A 19,891-nucleotide genomic window follows, 5' to 3' on the forward strand; every position below is an offset into this window, starting at 1 on the left:
ATATTACATTGGCACCCATGACTGATAGCTGATGGATTCGAGGCTGCTTCCCCAGAAGCAGAACCTGAGACAAGGATTTATGTACAAGTAGTTTATGTGGGAAGGGATCCCAGGAAGCACCAGTAAGGGAGTGAGGCAGGGAGGGTGAAGCAAGGAAGTATAGCAGCCAGGACAGGGTGTGTTGTTGAGCTGGTTACTCCTGTGGATAACCAGGGCCTGGTCCCACTGGGAACCTCTAGGAGCCACTTGGAGACATACTTCAGGGTCCTGCCACCAGAAGGATGAGAAAGCTGGGGTACTGATGTTCCAATCGCTGGCCTCATTGGCTGGAGACTGCTACAGAGGCATCAGAGCCCCCTGCGTGCATAGGCTAAACATAATTGGAAAGCCCTTGGTGGGAGAGTCTGCATGCTGACAGTCAGAAGCTGGCCACCTGCATGACGAAAGAAAGTGGATGAGGGGCTCTGGGTGGAACCTGGGCAGTGTCTGATCTTCCTCTAGCTGAAATGGACACTCCTTTGTGTGAGCACTGAACTCCCTCACTTCTTTGTTGGTGCCCATTTTTCCATGGGGTGAGAGGGTTTATCACTGTACACATTAAGCCCTGGTCTTTTTCTCTCCTCCTTGTCCCATTCAGGCTCTATTTCAATCTCTAAGACATAAGGCCATAGCCTTTCACTTAAAAAAATGTTATCGGGTTACATGCACCTGTCTTTTCTGTGTTTCTTCCACAGGGCAAATGTGTGGGCTTTGGAGCAAGCCAGACTTGGCTCCAGTTCTCTAGTTCATGTGAGTGTGAGCAGGTGACTGTCACCTTTCTAAGCTTCAGTTTCCTCATGTGTAAAATGGGGATGGAATAGCCGCCTTTCAGGGTTGCAGAAATGAGGGCTAAATACGACATCATACATGAGTGCTTGACACATACTTAGAGGTAGTTGTTACACAGAGTAGCAACACGTGTAGTAGCCTGCATTGCACCTGGCATAATAAACCCTGGGTAAATGGTGTTTATAATTTGGGGACTGGCAACGTTTTCCTAAAAAGGGCCAGATAGAAATATTTTAAGTTTTGAGGCCCATATGGTTCCTGTTGCAGCTACTCAAATCTGCGGTTTTAGGATGAAAGCGGCCACAGGCAGTAGGTAAACAAACAGGCATGTGTATGTTTCAATAAAACTTTATTGACAAAAACAAGAAGTGGCCCAGAAGTCGTGGTTTGCTGATCTCTGGTTTATATGATTATAATGATTATTACAAGCATCACCATGATTTATGTACAAGTTTACTGCTCACCAATTTGGCAAAGCTCAGTCCGTTTTTATTTTTTATTTTTATTTTTTTTGCGATGGAGTATCGCTCTGTTGCCCAGACTGGAGTGCAGTGGTGCGATCTCGGCTCACTGCAAGCTCTGCCTCCTGGGTTCACGCCATTCTCCCACCTCAGCCTCCCGAGTAGCTGGGACTACAGGCACCCATCACCGCGTCCGGCTAATTTTTTGTGTTTTTAGTACAGACAGGGTTTCACCGTGTTAGCCAGGATGGTCTCGATCTCCTGACCTCGTGATCTGCCTGCCTCGGCCTCCCAAAGGGCTGGGATTACAGGCCTGAACCACGGCGCCCAGCCCCGTTTTTATTATTCATGGTTGTTATGTTCCATAAAGCCACAACAAACACTGAAATAGCAAATACCAAAATACGGCTCTTAGAGGAAATGCAGGGTTAGGTTCCTGGGAGCCTCTGGTTGCAACGTTTTTTCAGCCAATCAATACATAACCTCGTTTTATGTGTGTTTCTGTTTACAGACAACTTATTTAATATATACATGTTTTTGATTCATAAACATTGAACTCAGAGCCAACAGCAATATAATTCATTCCTGAACAAAGCTTATCTAACATACATGTTTTCTCTGAAAGGCATCTCACAGCCTTTTTGCATTAAGGGACACTAGAGAGCACTTCTGCTCTATGTTTGGGGGGTTGGAGGAGAGTGTCACTTTAAACAATGAAGGTGCCAAAAAGAGAAAGCAAGCACAAAAATGCGTCACTAACTAGACCCCATAAAAAGAACACTTGTGGCCAGGCGTGGTGGCTCACGCCTGTAATCCCAGCACTTTCGGAGGCTGAGGCAGGTAGATCACCTGAGGTCAGGAGTTCGAGACCAGCCTGGCCAACATGGTGAAACCCTGTCTCTACTAAAAATACAAAAATTAGTGGGGCAATGGTGGCAGGCATCTGTAATCCCAGCTACTCAAGGAGGCTGAGGCAGGAGAATTGCTTGAACCCGGGGGGCGGTTCAAGTGCCACTGCACTCCAGGCTGGGGGACAGAGTGAGATTCCATCTCAAAAAACAAAACATATATATATATATATGGCTTACCCCTGTGGACTTTGCATGATATTTTTTTATTTTTATTTTGTCTTAGGTTTTATCTTAGGTTTTCCAGTTTTTAACTTTTTTTTTTTTTTTTTTTTGAGACAGAGTCTCGCTGTCGCCCAGGCTGGAGTGCAGTGGCACGATCTCGGCTCACTGCAGGCTCCGCCCCCCGGGGTTCACGCCATTCTCCTGCCTCAGCCTCCCGAGTAGCTGGGACTACAGGCGCCCCCCACCTCGCCCGGCTAATTTTTTGTATTTTTAGTAGAGACGGGGTTTCACCGTGGTCTCAGTCTCCTGATCTCGTGATCCGCCCGCCTCGGCCTCCCAAAGTGCTGGGATTACAGGCGTGAGCCACCGCGCCCGGCCTTTAACTCTTTAATATTTAAATAACTTTATGACTATATGTTCAACATAAAAACATTAAAATGACACACAGCTATACAGAATAAAAAGTAAGTCATTCTTCACATTCCTTTTGTACTAGATTCCAGTTTTTTTCTCCAGAGGTCAAACAGCTCATAGTGTGATCTTTTTGAGATTTAAACACACATGTGTATGTACACAAAACACACTACTTTAAAAAGTAAATGGGCCACACAAAAACCTGCACATAAATGTCTAAAGCAGCTTTATCGGTAATTGCCAAAACTTGGAAGCAACCAAGATGCCTTTTAGTTTGGTAAACTGTGAAGCCTCCAGACAGTGGAGTATTATTCAGCTTTAAAAAGAAATGAGCCATTCAGCCATGAGAAGATGTGGAGGAACCTTAAATGCTTATTACTAAGAGAAAGAAGCCAATCTCAAAAGGCTGCATATGGGATGATTCTAACTATATGACATATTGGAAAAGGCGAAACTGTGGTAACAGTGAAAACCCAGAAATAGCCCAAATGTCTATCAAGTGTAACAACTGATAAATTGTGGAATATTAAAAAAGAATTTGCTGTTATTACTAGTATCCTAGAGGTAGGATTGCTGAATCAAATGGTATGTGCATTTTAGATCTTAATATCACGAACCCCTCATTCCACCCTCCAAAACCCTCCAGAAGAGAGGCTCTTTCAATTTCCATTCCCACCAACAGCCATTGAGACTCCCTGTTTGCCTGTACCCTTGCCAGTACTGGGTACTATCCATTAATTTACCTTTTGCCAATCTGATGGGCTCATCCTCCTTTACAACTGAAATTCTAACAACTGGGACCTGCCATAAAATTGGTGTGTAGGAGCCTTTGAGAAGGCTGTCGGTAGATGAAGCAAAAACTCCATCCCTCTAATTTTCCACACACTGATTTAGGCTCTTCAGAAGATTAACAAATGGTTATCAGGGTAATTCCGAAAAGAAGTGGGGGCAGAGATTCCCACACAGAACCTAATGTTTTCTGGGTTGGAGGGGGTTGATTTGATTGGCTCCAGGACCCCCTCTGCCAGGTGTCAGCAAATCACAGACATTCATCTAGCTGAAAGCCAACCTATTCAGTCTTTCTGGGCAACACATTCAGACAGAACCCGGCATGCTTGGCTCAGGGTGGTGAAATAAATAGGACTTAATTTATATTTTAAAGTCTTTTTATCTCTCTGTAAGCCCCTGTGCTTCGCTGAAAGAAAATTTGATCGAGATGGAGAGAGGTCAGAATGCAGCTTTAATAATGCATGATCTGTAATCTTGGCCTTTTCTTACTTTGCCTTAACATTTATTTGGAGGTTTGCCATTTCCCTTTGCTTCCCCTACATGATTTTTGAGAGACAGTCTTGTCCTTCTTCTAAACTCTCTTACCTCAGCATTCAGAACATTTCGGGTAGGATCGGAAGGTTTGATATCCACTTTGACCAATGAGAGACTTTGGGGGCAAACTGGGGCCCCGACCCCTCTCTCCAGGAGCCTTGATCTGCCAGTCAGAATATCTTATATTGATAAGATTAGCTGGTAATTAACAGCCCAGCCCAGTCAAGCAGAGGAGACGACTCAATTAGCAGAATGTCACTGCATCAAATTTACTTTGCTTATCAGAGATTTATTCTCTAATGACTACAGGAAGAAGAACAGGGCACCTTCAAGGGAGGGATCAGAAGGGGTTTAAAAGCTTCAATGTGCTCTAACCTCTCTTTTTCAGCTGGTTTGCCTGGCAGTGAGGGGGCTGATAATGCCAGTTTGGGGAATTGGCTGGTCTGATACACCTATCTCAAACTTGGGGAAAAAGAGGTTGAATGTTTCTGTTATCCCTCTATCTGATTCTTTAAGTTTTGTGGGTACATGGTAGGTGTATACATTTATGGGGTACATGGGATGTTTTGATACAGACATGCAATGTGAAATAATCAAATCATGGAGAATGGGGTATCCATCCCCTCAAGCATTTATCCTTTGTGTTACAAACAACCCAATTATACTCTTTTAGTTATTATCAAATGTAAAATTAAGTTATTGTCTATTGTCACCCCTTTGTGCTATCAAATAGTAGGTCCTATTCATTCTTTCTAACTATCCTCTATCTGATACATATATATATATATATATATATTTTTTTTTTTTTTTTTTTTTTTTTTGAGACGGAGTCTCGCTCTTTCACCACCCAGGCTGGAGTGCAGTGGCGCAATCTTGGCTCACTGCAGGCTCCGCCCCCCGGGGTTCACGCCATTCTCCTGCCTCAGCCTCCTGTGTAGCTGGGACTACAGGCGCCCGCCACCTCGCCCGGCTAATTTTTTGTATTTTTAGTAGAGACGGGTTTTCACCGTGTTAGCCAGGATGGTCTCGATCTCCTGACCTCATGATCCGCCCGCCTCGGCCTCCCAAAGTGCTGGGATTACAGGCGTGAGCCACTGCACCCGGCCCTGCTTTATATTTTTTGAGCTAAACCTGTTTGTCATCTTTGTTTGATGAGAAAACTCCTCCCACAGCTACTTAGCTTTAGCTAGAGTAGTAGTAGCAATAACACCACCTACAATAATACTAGACAAGGTATTTATTAAAGCCTCTTGATTCCCCGGGCATAGTGTTAAAGACTTTACATTGGACATATAACATTGACTCCTCTACCCCACAGTTGGCAAACATTTTCTTAAAGAGCTAGATAATATTGTAGTTCTGGGGACCAGTCCCTGTTGAAACTGCCCAAGTTTGATTTTATTAAGAAAGTAGTCATAGACTATAGGCAAATGACTAGGTATGACTTGTTCCAATAAAACTTTATTTACAATACCAGTCATTTGGCCAGATTTCGGCTGTTGGCCATAGTTTGCTAACGCCCGCTTTAAATCAGTGTTTCTCAAACTTCATGTTGTGATCTATTTAGTCACAGAATCAATGTAGATGGTTGCAAAACTCATTTCTTAAAAACATGAAATAAAATAGAATAAAAACTATGTGGCTGGGCACGGTGGCTCACACCTGCAATCCCAGCACTTTGGGAGGCTGAGGCGGGTGGATCACTTGAGGTCAGGAGTTTGAGACCAGCCTGGTCAATATGGTAAAACCCTGTCTCTACTAAAAGTACTAAAAAAATTAGCCAGCCATGGTGGCATATGCCTGTAATCCCAGCTAGTCAGGAGGCTGAGGGAGGGGAATCACTTGAACCTAGGAGGCGGGGCCTGCAGTGAGCCGAGATTGCCCCACTGCACTCCAGGCTGGGTGACAAAGTGAGACTCTTGTCTCAAAAGAAAAGAAAAGAAAAGAAAAAGAATAAAAACTACGTGAATGCATCACCTCTAATATGGATAACTCCTGTTTTGTGAAATTTTAATTTCAGACGTGCATATATGTAGAACCATATATGCATATGGATATAGGTGTGTATGTATTTGTGTGCATGTGAGTAGTGGGTTTGGATGTGAAGTGTATATCTTATTGCAGATTATAAGAGTTTGAAAAGTCCTGCTCTTAACTCCCTAAAGTAAGTCTCATTATTACACGCATTTTGCAGTTGAGGAAATAGAGATGTAGAAAGACATTCAGTGACTTGTCCCAAGTTACACAGTCTGAGGAACTAGATTTTTTGATAAGACAGCAAGCCTCTGACATACGGCATTTTCCCATGCCCACTTTGGAATGGGTTAATAGCAGTGAAATGGTTAAAATTCCTTCCAGTGGAAGGAAAATAAAACAAGGGACAGGCATAGTCCACAAATTGAATGGCTTCTTGCTGAAGCGAATAGAAACGTCTCTTTTTCCTTCTTGGTATTTCCATTGCAAATACTATTTATCACAATGTATTTTTCCCCCAACGCATTTTACAAAGTCGGTTGGAATTGATTTGAGGCTCTAAACAGTCTCCTGAATGAAAAAGCGAAGTGTAACCTATTCAAACAGCCCTTCTTCCTTAATCTAGAAACATGGGAGATGCAATTTAAATGATAATGTTAACCAAAACGGGGGAATGCAATGCTTATAGTAGGAGTGTTTGTTTTTGTTGTTTTTTTTAACCCCCACTGAAAGACAAATGGCTGAGACATTTATATCTGCAGTACTTATTAAGGGGAAAATGCTCAACCCATTAATTTTATTGCTGTGGTGCTGAATATGAAGCAAGAATGTAGTTTCTGAATGAATGCTGAGGACTCCCACAGTCCTACAAGATGGCGGCCAGGGAGAGGGATTCTGTGGCAACGTTGGAGAAGTCCTAAAATGTCGTCCGTTATCTAACACTTATCTGGGTGTTGCAGAACAAGTGTTTCTCGAAGTGAAACTTCTTGAACATTTTCTCTTAAATTGAGGCTTTGGAGTCACTTTGCAAGTTTGTGTTTTAAAGCCAACCCTCTAAAACTTGTTTGCTGCTCAATTTAAAGACAGGTCTCCCTGGCAACCATGTTGTACACAGGGTATGGATTATGTATACAGAAGATAGAACGTAGAGTCATCTGAAATAATGTGTTAGTTTCAGTAAGAAAAGAATTAGTCAGAAATAAAAGAAAGAAAGCATATTAGGATTTTTTTAAAAGTGTGCCCCAATTTAAAAACACATCTATAGGAAATAAGGAAGAATACACACTTTGATGATTCTGCTACCTAACAAGACGGCCATTACTATTTTGTAATGGGTTTTGTTTTTCCATCTTTCTTTCTTTCTTTTTTTTTTTTTTCAAGTGCTTTGGTTAAGAAGCCCCACAACTCTCCCCAGTTAACACCTCCATAAGGAAAGCAAAAATACAAGATGGCAAATGTACCAATTAGGACTCAGTTTACCTGTGTTTTCATGCTCCAGAGTGTTTGATACACATTTAACAACAAGGGATGTTTACAGGAGGGACCCCAAACTACCTCTACCCATAAGACTCCTCTAAAGTATCTAGGGTATTTATACCGTGCCCTAACATCTCACCTGTGCCTTGCAGGTTTTTGCATACCAAGGGTTTGTTGGCAAAAGTTCTAGAACTAAATGACGTCTACCTAGTCTATGTTACAGGCTGTGCCTTCAAGTGTCAAGCTTTGCTAACCACATCTCATGATCCAACAAGCTTAGTTTTTCTCATGGCTACCATGTCCAGTGTGGCTCAGAGAACTTCTAAAATTTCCTATACTATGTACGCCCATTTATTGAATATATATGCACATGCATACACACACATACATACATGCATATACATATACACACATATTATTTTGCATATGTTTATATATCTTTACATATATAAACATACATATGACCAAAATTATACATGCATCTACTTTAAAGAGCCAAGGTTCTAAAAAGCTTGTTAAAAAGCAGTAACTTGCTTCTCATTTCCTTCCATTTCTCTCCCTTCAGAGGCAACCACTGTTGTCTCTTGTAGCTGATTCTTTTGGTAACTTCGGATACTTAAATGGCATGTTTATAATGTGATGTCTTGATTTCTCATATTCAGGCATTAACTGTTGTTTTTTTCTCGAGGAAAATGAGAATTTCGCTTTCTTGCCCCTCCCTCCCTGCCTCCACGACCTCCACCCACAATGCACACACTTCCTGTCTCTGAGTCTTTGCAATCATTTTTGATAGTTTAATATTCATTATTTCCCTGTGTCATGACCATGCCAAATGCCTTCCACAGTTGCATCATGTTCTATGATATTTTTTTCCTTTACTGTACAACTTTTTGTTTTCCATGAAGTTAATAATATTTGCCTTTTAAAAATTTGCTTAACGTTTTGTATGATCTCAACACTGGTTCAGTCTCCAATTTTTGGCTAGTTCTGTAACTCTCCTCTGATTGTGTCCCTCTGTATAACAAAGCTATTAATTCTGCTTTCCAGGAGTATGAAGATCCTGGGGCTTCAAGCCTGCTCTCTGCTCCCTACACCAGGGGAGTAAACTCATTCTGGGCAATCCCCAATGTCCATCCTCTGTAGTGGAGATCCTATTTCTCAAAGAACCATATGTTCTGTGTTCTTGGTTTATCCCCTCAATTTCATTGAGTGCTTCTTTTACTAGCCTTCTGAAAAAGGAGTTATTATTAGTATTGGAGATGTCGCATATAGGTGTTGGCTATAGAATCCTAGGTTGGAAATATAAACCCCAAATATTTGAGACAGGTCCCGGTCAATTTAGAAAGTTTATTTTGCCAAGGTTAAGGACACGTGCCCATGACACCTCAGCCTCAGTAGGTCCTGACGACACCTGCCCAAGGTGGTCAGGGCACAGCCTGGTTTTTATACATTTTAGGGAGACGTGAGATACCAATCAATATATGTAAGATGAACGCGGGCCAGGCGTGGTGCTCACGCCTGTAATCCCAGCACTTTGGGAGGCCGAGGCAGGTGGATCACCTGAGGTCAGGAGTTCAAGACCAGCCTGACTAACATGGTGAAACCCCATCTCTACTAAATACAAGAAAAAAAATTAGTCAGGCGTGGTGGCACATGCCTGTAATCCCAGCTACTGGGGAGGCTGAGGCAGGAGAATCACTTGAATCCGGGAGGCAGAGGTTGCAGTGAGCCTAGATTGTGCCATTGCACTCCAGCCTGGGCAACAAGAGCGAAACACAATCTCAAAAAAAAAAAAAAAAAAAAAAAGATGAAAGCTGGTTCGGTCCAGAAAGGCAGGATGACTCAAAGTAGGGAGGGGACTTCCAGGTCACAGGTAGATAAGAGACAAAAGGTTGCATTCTTTTGAGTTTCTGATTAGCCTTTCCAAAGGAGACAATCAGATAAGCATTTATCTCAGTGAGTAGAGGGATGACTTTGAATAGAATGGGAAGCAGGTTTGCCCTAAGCAGGTCCAAGCTTGACCTCTCCCTTTAGCTTAGTGATTCTGGAGTCCCAAGATTTATTTTCCTTTCACAGAAATCACTTTCCTCAAAATTTTGAAGACATGACTCCACTGTCTTCTAGCTTTTAGAATTGGTACTGAGAAGTCTAAAGCCACTCTGATTCTGACTCTTTGCGTATAATCTGCTTTTTCTCTTGATAAATGTGTAAAATTTCTTTGATCCTGGATTTTGAAAATGCCACGGCAATGTGCCTCAGTGTACCTCGGTCATGGTGCTGGTCTTTTAAAAACCTGGGAACACACGCTCTTCAGTTCTGGAGAATTTTCTTGAGTTATCTAATGGATAATTTTCTCCCCTCCATGTTTTTTCTTGTTTTCTCTGTCTAAAACTCCTGTTATTCAGATGTCAGTTCGCTATTTTTTTTTTTTTAATTCTTCTCTCTTATGTTGCATCCCTTTGTCTTTTTGCTCTCTTCTGGAAAACTTTGTCAGTCTTATCTTCCAACCTTTTTACTTTTACTCATCTTCCAACCTTTTTACTAACGCATTCATTTGTGCGTTAGCTTCTGAGGGCTTCTTTTGCATCCCTTTGTCTTTTTGCTCTCTTCTGGAAAAATTTGTCAGTCCCATCTTCCAACCTTTTTACTAATGCATTCATTTGTGCATTAACTTCTGAGGGCTTCTTTTTGCTTTTCACGTGTTCCTGTTTACAATCCCAGGTAGAGTATTTGGCGCAATGCCCTAAGGCATGATAGAGTAACAGCAAGGAGGATGATGGGCTTGGAACAATGAGAACAAGAGTGACTGTGGGAGCCAACAAAGCTATGAAAGATAATTGGAGGTGGCACATCACATAGCACATTGTGGAACTCTGACTCCAAGTCGTGAAGCTGGAGTCAAAGCCTAGCTTTGTCCCTGCTTTGGGAAACTCAGTCTTTCTGAGCCTCAGTTTTCCCACTTGTAAAATTAACTGTTTGAATTTCTAAGAAATCTTACAACTCAAATATGCTCATGAATCTTTGATTATATCAATATTCTCTCCCTAAAGCAGGCAAATCACAACACTTAAATTTGTGTGTGTATGTTTATGCTTTTCTAGATGCCCAAGTATATCTGACTTCTACCATCCAGTAAAACAGACCTTTCACCCTTTAAGAAATTACAGGTTGAGAGTTAAATTCCATAATTAGTAAGTATTGTTTTATTAGAACAAAGATTAGGTTTCCCCAAAGTCATAGAAATTAATGGCAAGGTCAGATTAGCATGAGGGTCTTTGGTCTTCTAGCGTTCCCAACTCCATTGCAGAAGCTCTGAGCAAGTCAACTCTCTCAGCCATGACCAAGAAGAAGCTAATTCATCTGAAGGAAAATGCTGAGCCTGCCTTCAGAGTCCTTCAGAGTAAACCTGCTGCACAATTAGCTGAAGGAAAGGGCCTTGCGGGGAGTCAGCACATCAGAAATATGTCATTACTCAGCCAGGGGCTGACATTTGCTGAATGTCAGCCCCTTGTATAGATACTGGAGTGGATCCCATGAAGAATGAGCCCGCTCACCCAGGATGGGGTTTACAGCCGCCAAGAACCTGGAGGAGAGGACATTTGGGCCAGAGCATTTTGGCTTCCTCTGCTGTTTGAGATGGATTTGTCATACCAGGAGCAAGCCTTTGCTGAGTTCTCCCTCCTTTAAAGAATTGTTTTCTCTAAATTAGTTAAATTGATGAGAATAAAGAGGGCCAAATTGATGGCACCTAAGTGCATTTGAAAGTGATCAGAAACCGCCAGGAACACCATAAATTCCATAATTAGAAAGTATTTTCTTAAGGGGACAAAGAACAGATTTCCCCATTTCAGAGTTGGAAATGCCTCTTGATTAATTTCCTCCAGCCTGTCTCTTAATGATATGAAATGCAATCAAGATAAGTAATCAAGACAATCAAAGTGTCCTAAGTACTTTAGGTAATAATGACAATAACATTCAACCACTGCAATAACCACAGTTATATATTATTTGTATGTTTTTAAACCTCATACTAGACACTGTACTAAACATGTCAAAAGCTTTGTCCCATTTAATACCTAGAAAACACCATGAGGTAGAAAGTATTCTTCTTGCCATTTTACAGATGACTTCAGGTGACCTGCTTGGAAAGCTTTGTCAGATGTCCACAGTCATGCAGCAAGTAAGGGGTGGAGCTGGAATTTGAACCCACGCTGTCAAAATGCAAAGTCCAGTCCTCTGAACTATTATGCTATAATGCCTCTTAAAGTTTTCTTTCCTATTGTCAACTCTGAATGTCATGTTGATTATAGGAGAGGAAGTGTATCTTTTCTTTCCCAGTCATCAGGGAAAGAACATTCATTTTGCTATTGTTTTTAACTTCTTTTTTTTTTTTTTTTTTCTGAGACAAGGTCTTGCTGTGTATTCCAGGCTGGAGTGCAGTGGTATGATCTTGGCTCACTGCAACCTCCGCCCTCCGGGTTCAAGTGATTCTCCTGCCTCAGCCACCTGAGTAGCTGGGATTACAGACATGCGCCACCATGCCCAGCTAATTTTTGTATTTTTAGTAGAGACAAGGTTTCGCCATGTTGGCCAGTCTGATCTCAAACTCCTGGCCTCAAGTGATCTGCCTGCCTTGGCCTCTGAAAGTGATGGGATTACAAGTATGAGCCACAACACCTGGCCTGTTTTGCAATTTTTTCAATGTGGCAAAATATATACAACACAAAATTGACCATTTTAACCATTTTTAAGTGTACAAGTCAACATTAAGTACATTACAATGTTGTGCAATTATCATCACACTATTTCCAGAACTTTGCATCCTCCTAAACAGAAATTCTTGCCTATTAAACAGTATCTTTCCATTCCTCTCTTCCCCTAATCCTTGGTAACTTCTATTTTCTGTCTCTGTGAATTTGCCTATTCTGGGTGTCTTATACAAGTGGAGTCATACAGTATTTGTCCTTTTGTGTCTGACCTCTTGCTCTTAGCATAACGTCTCCAAGCTTCTTCCTCCTCTTTTTTTTTTTGAGATGGAATCTGGCTTTGTCTCCCAGGCTGGAGTGCAATGGCACGATCTCGGCTCACTGCAACCTCCGCCTCCCAGGTTCAAGCAATTCTCCTGCCTCAGCCTCCCAAGTTGCTGGGATTACAGGCATATGCCACCACGCCTGGCTAATTTTTGAGACAGAGTTTCACTCTTGTTGCCCAGGCTGGAGTGCAATGGCTCCATCTCGGCTTACTGCAACCTCGGGCTCCTGGGTTCAAGCGATTCTCCTGCCTCAGCCTCCTGAGTAGCTGGGATTACAGGTGTGCAGCACCATGCCCGGCTAATTTTGTATTTTTAGTAGAGATGGGGTTTTGCCATGTTAGCCAGGCTGGCCTCAAACTCCTAACCTCAGGTGATCTGCCCACCTCGGCCTACCAAAGTGCTGGGATTACAGACATGAGCCACTGTGCCCAGCCTTTTATTATTATTATTATTATACTTTAAGTTCTGGGATCCCTGTGCAGAACATACAGTTTTGTTACATAGGTATACACATGCCATGGTGGTTTGCTGCACCCATCAACCCGTCATCTACATTAGGTATTTCTCATAATGCTATCCCTCCCCTAGCCGCCCACCTCCCGACAGGCCCCGATGTGTGATATTCCCCTCCCTGTGTCCATGTGTTCTCATTGTTCAACTCCCACTTATGAGTGAGAACGTGTGGTGTTAGGTTTTCTGTTCCTGTGTTAGTTTGCTGAGAATGATGGTTTCCAGCTTCATCCATGTCCCTGCAAAGGACATGAACTCATCGTTTTTTATGGCTGCATAGTATTCCATGGTGTATATGTGCTATATTTTCTTTATCTGGTCTATCAATAATGGACATTTGGGTTGGTTCCAAGTCTTTGCTATTGTGAACAGTGCCACAATAAACATATGTGTGCATGTGTCTTTATAGTAGAATGATTTATAATCCTTTGGGTATATACCCAGTAATGGGATTGCTGGGTCAAATGGTATTTCTAGTTCTAGATCCTTGAGGAATCACCACACTGTCTTCCGCAATGGTTGAACTAGTTTACAGTCCCACCGACAGTGTAAAAGTGTTCCTATTTCTCCACATCCTCTCCAGGATCTGTTGTTTCCTGACTTTTTAATGATGGCCATTCTAAGTGGTGTGAGATGGTATCTCATTGTGGTTTTGATTTGCATTTCTCTAATGACCAGTGATGATGAGCATTTTTTCATGTGTCTGTTGGCTACATAGACATCTTCTTTTGAGAAGCGTCTGTTTATATCCTTCACCCACTTTTTGGTGGGGTTGTTTGTTTCTTGTGAATTTTAGTTGTTGTGGATTCTGAATATTAGACCTTTGTCAGATGCGTAGATTGCAAAAATTTTCTCCCATTCTGTAGGTTGCCTGTTCACCCTGATGATAGTGTCTTTTGCTGTGCAGAAGTTCTTTAGTTTAATTAGATCCCATTTGTCAATTTTGGCTTTTGTTGCCATTGCTTTTGGTGTTTTTATTATGAAGTCTTTGCTCATGACTACGTCCTGAATGATATTGCCTAGGTTTTCTTCTAGGGTTTTTGTGGTTTTAGGCCTTATGTTTAAGTCTTTAATCCATCTTGAGTTAATTTTTGTGTAAGGTGTAAGGAAGGGGTCCAGTCTCAGTTTTCTGCCTATGGCTAGCCAGTTTTCCCAACACCATTTATTAAATAGGGAATCCTTTCCTCATTGCTCGTTTTTATCAGGTTTGTCAAAGATCCAATGGTTGTAGATGTGTGGTGTTATTTCTGAGGCCTCTGCTCTGTTCCATTGGTCTATATATCTGTTTTGGTACCAGTACCGAGCTGTTTTGGTTACTGTAGCCTTGTAGTATAGTTTGAAGTCAGGTAGTGTGATATCTCCAGGTTTGTACTTTTTGCTTAGGATTGTCTTGGCTATGCAGCCTCTTTTTTTGGTTCCATATGAAATTTAGTTTTTTTTGAAATTCTGTGAAGAAAGTCCATGGTAGCTTCATGGGGATAGCACTGAATCTATAAATTACTTTGGGCAGTATGGCCATTTTCATGATATTGATTCTTCCTATCCATGAGCATGTGTTGTTTCTCAATTTGTTTGTGTCCTCTCTTATTTCCTTGAGCAGTGGTTTGTAGTTCTCCTTGAAGAGGTTCTTCACATTCCTTGTAAGATGGATTCCTAGGCATTTTAATCGCTTTGTAGCAATTGTGAATGGAAGTTCACTCATGATTTGGCTCTCTTTTTGTCTATTATTGGTATACAGGAATGCTTGTGATTTTTGCACATTGACTTTGTATCCTGAGAATTTGCTGAAGTTGCTTATCAGCTTAAGGAGATTTTGGGCTGAGACAATGGGGTTTTCTAAATATACAATCATGTCGTCTGCAAACAGAGACAATTTGACTTCCTCTCTTCCTATTTGAATACCCTTTATTTCTTTTTCTTGCCTGATTGCCCTGACCAGAACTTCCAATACTATGTTGAATAGGAGTGGTGAGAGAGGGCATCGTTGTCTTGTCCTAGTTTTCAAAGGGAATGCTTCCAGTTTTTGCCCATTCAGTATGATATTGGCTATGGGCTTGTCATAAATAGCTCTTATTGTTTTGAGATACGTTCCATCAATACATAGTTTATTGATGGTTTTTAGCATGAAATGGTGTTGAATTTTATCGAAGGCCTTTTCTGCATCTATTGAAATAAGTATGTGGATTTTGTGGTTGGTTCTGTTTATGTGATGGATTACGTTTATTGATTGCATATGTTGAACCAGCCTTGCATCCCAGTGATGAAGCCAACTTGATCGTGGTGCTGGATTTGGTTTGCCAGTCTTTTATTGAGGATTTTTGCATCAATGTTCTTCAAGGATATTGGCCTGAAATTTTCTTTTTTTGTTGTGTCTCTGCAAGGTTTTGCTATCAGGATGATGCTGGACTCATAAAATGAGTTAGGGAGGATTCCCTCTTTTTCTATTGATTGGAATAATTTCAGAAGGAATGGTACCAGCTCCTCTTTGTACCTCTGGTAGAATTCAGCTGTGAATCTGTCAGGTCCTGGACTTTTTTTGGTTGGTAGGGTATTAATTTCTGCCTCAATTTCAGAACTTGTTATTGGTCTATTCAGGGATTTGACTTCTTCCTGGTTTAGACTTGGGAGGGTGTATGTGTCCAGGAATTTATCCATTTCTTCTGGATTTTCTAGTTTACTTGTGTAGAGGTGTTTATAGTATTCTCTGATGGTAGTTTGTGTTTCTGTGGGATCAGTGATGATATCCCCTTTATCATTTTTTATTGTGTCTATTTGATTCTTCTCTCTTTTCTTCTTTATTAGTCTAGCTAGCGGTCTATCTATTTTGTTGATCTTTTAAAAAAATCCAGCTCCTGGGTTCATTGATTTTTTGAAGGGTTTTTTGTGTCTCTATCTCCTTCAGTTCTTCTCTGATCTTAGTTATTTCTTGTCTTCTTCTAGCTTTTGAATTTGTTTGCTCTTGCTTCTTTAGTTCTTTTAATTGTGATGTTATGGTGTTGATTCTAGATCTTTCCTGCTTTCTCTTGTGGGCATTTAGTGCTATGAATTTCGCTCTAAACACTGCTTTAGCTGTGTCCCAGAGATTCTGGTAAATTGTATCTTTGTTCTCATTGGTTTCAAAGAACTTATTTATTTCTGCCTTAATTTTGTTATTTACCCATCAGTCATTCAGGGGCAGGTTGTTCAGTTTCCATGTGGTTGTGAAGTTTTGAGTGAGTTTCTTAATCCTGAGTTCTAATTTGATTGCAATGTGGTCTGAGAGACAGTTTGTTATGATTTCTGTTTGTTTGCATTTGCTGAGGAGTGTTTTACTTCCAATTATGTGGTGAGTTTTGGAATAAGTGTGATGTGGTGCTGAAAAGAATGTATGTTCTGTTGATTTGGGTGGGGAGTTCTGTAGATGTCTATTAGGTCTGCTTGGTCCAGAGCTGAGTTCAAGACCTGAGTATCTTTGTTAATTTTCTGTCTCATTGATCTGTCTAATATTGACAGTGCAGTGTTAAAGTCTCCCACTATTACTGTGTGGGAGTCTAAGTCTCAATGTAGGTCTCAAAGAACTTGCTTTATGAATCTGGGTGCTCCCGTATTGGGTGCTTATATATTTAGGATAGTTAGCTCTTCTTGTTGCATTGATCCCTTGACCATTAGGTAATGGCTTTCTTTGTCTCTTTTGATCTTTCTTGGTTTAAAGTCTGTTTTATCAGAGACCAGGATTGCAACTCCTTTTTTTTTTGCTTTCCATTTGCTTGGTAAACATTCCTCCATCCCTTTATTTTGAGCCTGTGCGTGTCTTTGCATGTGAGATGAGTCTCCTGAATATAGCACACTGATCAGTCTTGATTCTTTATCCAATTTGCCAGTCTGTGTCTTTTAATTGGGACATTTAGCCTGTTTACATTTAAGGTTAATATTGTTATGTGTGAATTTGATCCTGTCATTATGATGCTAGCTGGTTATTTTGCCCGTTAATTCATTCAGTTTCTTCATAGTGTCAATGGTCTTTACCATTTGGTATGTTTTTGCAGTGGCTCGTACTGGTTGTTCCTTTCCATGTTTAGTGTTTCCTTCAGGAGCTCTTGTAAGACAGGCCTGGTGGTGACAAAATCTCTCAGCATTTGCTTGTCTGTAAAGGATTTTATTTCTTTTTTTTTTTTTCTTTTTTGAGATGGAGTCTGGCTTTGTCACCCAGGGTGGGGTACAGTGTCACGATCTCGGCTCACCGCAACTCTCCGCCTCTCAAGTTCAAGCAATGCTCCTGCCTCAGCCTCCCAAGTAGCTAGGATTACAGGTGTACACCACCATGACTGGCTAATTTTTGTATTTTAGTAGAGACGGGGTTTTGCCATGCTGGCCAGGCTGGCCTCAAACTTCTCACCTCAGGTGATCTGCCCGCATCCGCCTCCCAAAGTGCTGGGATTACAGGCATGAGCCACCACGCCCGGCCTTCTTTTTTTTTTTCTCTTTTCTTTTCTTTTTTTTACATAGCAAGCTGCTAAGTGCATCTCTGTTTAGAAATTGTCTTAACGTTGGGTTTCTGTTGACAGAACAGGGGAGGAGTTTGCCTCTGACCTTTCTGAAGCTCCCATGGTACCTGGCACTAAGCAGCCCACAGTTAATTTTAAGTGGCAAAAGAAATGAGAACAAATTCCTCCAGGATGAGAAGTATGTTTCTGCTAAAACAGTGTTCTCCCATAGGGTATATGAACACGTTCAGTCCCCTCTAGAAAAGAACCAGAGGGCAGGCACGGGGTGCCAGCTGCTAGAAATCTTGCAGTTAGATTAGAATAGAAGAGTGTCTGAGTTTTTAGATAATTTTAGGTGCCAGGATATGGTTAAGAGGCTGTGTTCAGGGCATACTCTTGATACTGTTGAAATAGAAACAAAAATAACTGCCTAGAGAACATCCACGCCCTAAAAGACAAAACATGTTTTCTGGGTGAAGGGATGATTTAACTCAGGAAACTCAAGAACACAAAACAACAACAACAGAAATAATGTCCTTGAACATATTCAACTAGAATGGCAAGGCATTTTCCAACATAAAATATTGTAATTTTCCTGCTACTCCAAAGGAATCCAATAAATAATTTTACAAAATTATAATCAAAACTGGAAGTCATGGCCAGGTGCGGTGGCTCATGCCTGTAATCCCAGCACTCTGGGAGGCCGAGGTGGGTGGATCACGAGGTCAGGAGTTCAAGACCAGCCTGGCCAACAAGGTGAAACCCTGTCTCTACTAAAATTACAAAAATTAGCAGGTGCCTGTAATCCCAGCTACTCAGGAGGCTGAGGCAGGAGAATGGGTTGAACCCGGGAGGCAGAGGTTGCAGTGAGCCCCGATCGCGCCACTGCACTGCAGCCTGGGCGACAGAGCTAGACTCCGCCTCAAAAAAAAAAAAAACCTGAAAGTGACACCGGCCCCCTGACAACACAAGTCACAGGTCCTTGTGTAGTCCCAGGGTTGAGTGGTCCAAGAAAGCCACTCCCTGAGCCCAGCCTGAGGTTTCATCTTTCCCAAATGGGACCAGGTAGAGGGTCCACGCTGCTTTGCAGAAGATTTGCATCTGGTAAGCCCTGGTGGTGAGTGAAGCCAAAGATGACAACACGAGAAGATGTCAAAGCCAAGGTTTCCTCACGCTGAAGCCAGGCCTTAGGAGGGAAGTTCTTTGGTGGGGCCTCTTTGCCTAAGCTGGAGCAAGTCCCCTGCACCTGGCATGCAGGGAAGAGCTTGAGTGGGCTTTCTCCTTAGCAAGACTTTACTATGGAGTCCTGGTAGGTGTTCTCATGTTGCATGCTCTGAGATGAGGTCCTGCATGTGGCAGGGCACAACTCAAAGTGTTCTTCGACTGCCGTGAAGAGGTTCTGGAATTCCACAGCTGCCCAACTGGGGAAGCACTCCAAGAGAAGCTGCTTGTTGGGCAGCAGCCGCTGGGCCAGCAGCCATCACAGCAGTATTGCTTTGTGCCAGAGACATCGATGTTACAGCAGCCGCTGGGCGAGCAGCCATCGCAGCAGTACTGCTTTGTTCCAGGGATGTTGATGTTGAAGCAGCCCCTGGGCGAGCAGCCATCACAGCAGTATTGCTTTGTTCCAGGGATGTTGATGTTGCAGCAGCCGCTGGGCCAGCAGTGATTGGGCCAGCAGCTGTGGCAGCAGTATTGCTTTGTGCTAGGGACATTGATGTTGCAGCAGCAGTTGGGCCAGCAGCCATGGCAGCAGTATTGCTTTGTTCCAGGGATGTCGATGTTGCAGCAGCCACTGGGCCAGCAGCCATGGCAGCAGTATTGCTTTGTGCTAGGGACGTTGACGTTGCAGCAGCCATCCACCAGCAAATCCTTCCTCTCACAAACATAGTTCATCCATGATGTGGTGCTCCCCTCAAATGGAGTTGTGGCACTGATTACTGGGGTGACTGCCATTGCCCGAGTTAAACTGCACTTTACACAGAATGGGCTGATCATGGTCTTGAACCTAGAGCAGATTCCTCTCTTTCACTGTCCTCTCCTCCTGCTTGAAGGTGCTCCTGAGGAAGTAGATGAGTGACAGCCCGAAGACCAGGGCGAGCAACCACCTCCTCCGCAGACATCGGTGCTAAACTGTGGCCTCCTGGTTCACCATCCCGTGTTGTGGAACATGGCAGGCCCGGGACTCCTACACACCCCGCAGCCCCATCCCTTGAGGCAGGCACTGACCCTGTGGCCAGTGGCCGAGCCCCAGGTTTATTTTTCTTATCCTATTTATCAGAATTTAACTCCTTTTTATGATGAATGATATTCCAAGGCATGTTCTTTTCTTTCTTT

General features: G+C 42.3%; 1 protein-coding gene across 1 annotated transcript; it reads right to left on the reverse strand.

Annotated features, from left to right (window-relative positions):
• Positions 1–18,836: 18,836 nt before the first annotated feature.
• Positions 18,837–19,677, reverse strand: LOC100596208 (UPF0454 protein C12orf49-like). Its single transcript, XM_012497083.2, has 3 exons — positions 19,598–19,677; positions 19,268–19,445; positions 18,837–19,019 (listed from the first exon to the last, which is right to left on the reverse strand). The coding sequence occupies exons 1-3, from the start codon at positions 19,675–19,677 to the stop codon at positions 18,837–18,839; spliced, it is 441 nt and encodes a 146-aa protein (XP_012352537.2).
• Between the last annotated feature and the right edge of the window lie 214 nt (positions 19,678–19,891).

The sequence above is a fragment of the Nomascus leucogenys genome, chromosome 18, assembly GCF_006542625.1.
Source record: "Nomascus leucogenys isolate Asia chromosome 18, Asia_NLE_v1, whole genome shotgun sequence".
Taxonomy (NCBI): Eukaryota; Metazoa; Chordata; class Mammalia; order Primates; family Hylobatidae; genus Nomascus; species Nomascus leucogenys.

Coding starts and splice junctions, on each gene's coding strand:
- LOC100596208 (XM_012497083.2), bottom strand. CDS start 19,677: ATGTCTGCGGAGGAGGTGGTTGCTCGCCCTGGTCTTCGGGCTGTCACT. Junction 19,446..19,597: donor CAGGAGCACCTTCAAGCAGG/AGGAGAGGACAG, acceptor ATCATGGATGAA/CTATGTTTGTGAGAGGAAGG. Junction 19,020..19,267: donor ACTGCTGCTGCAACATCAAT/GTCCCTAGCACA, acceptor CTGCTGGCCCAG/CGGCTGCTGCCCAACAAGCA.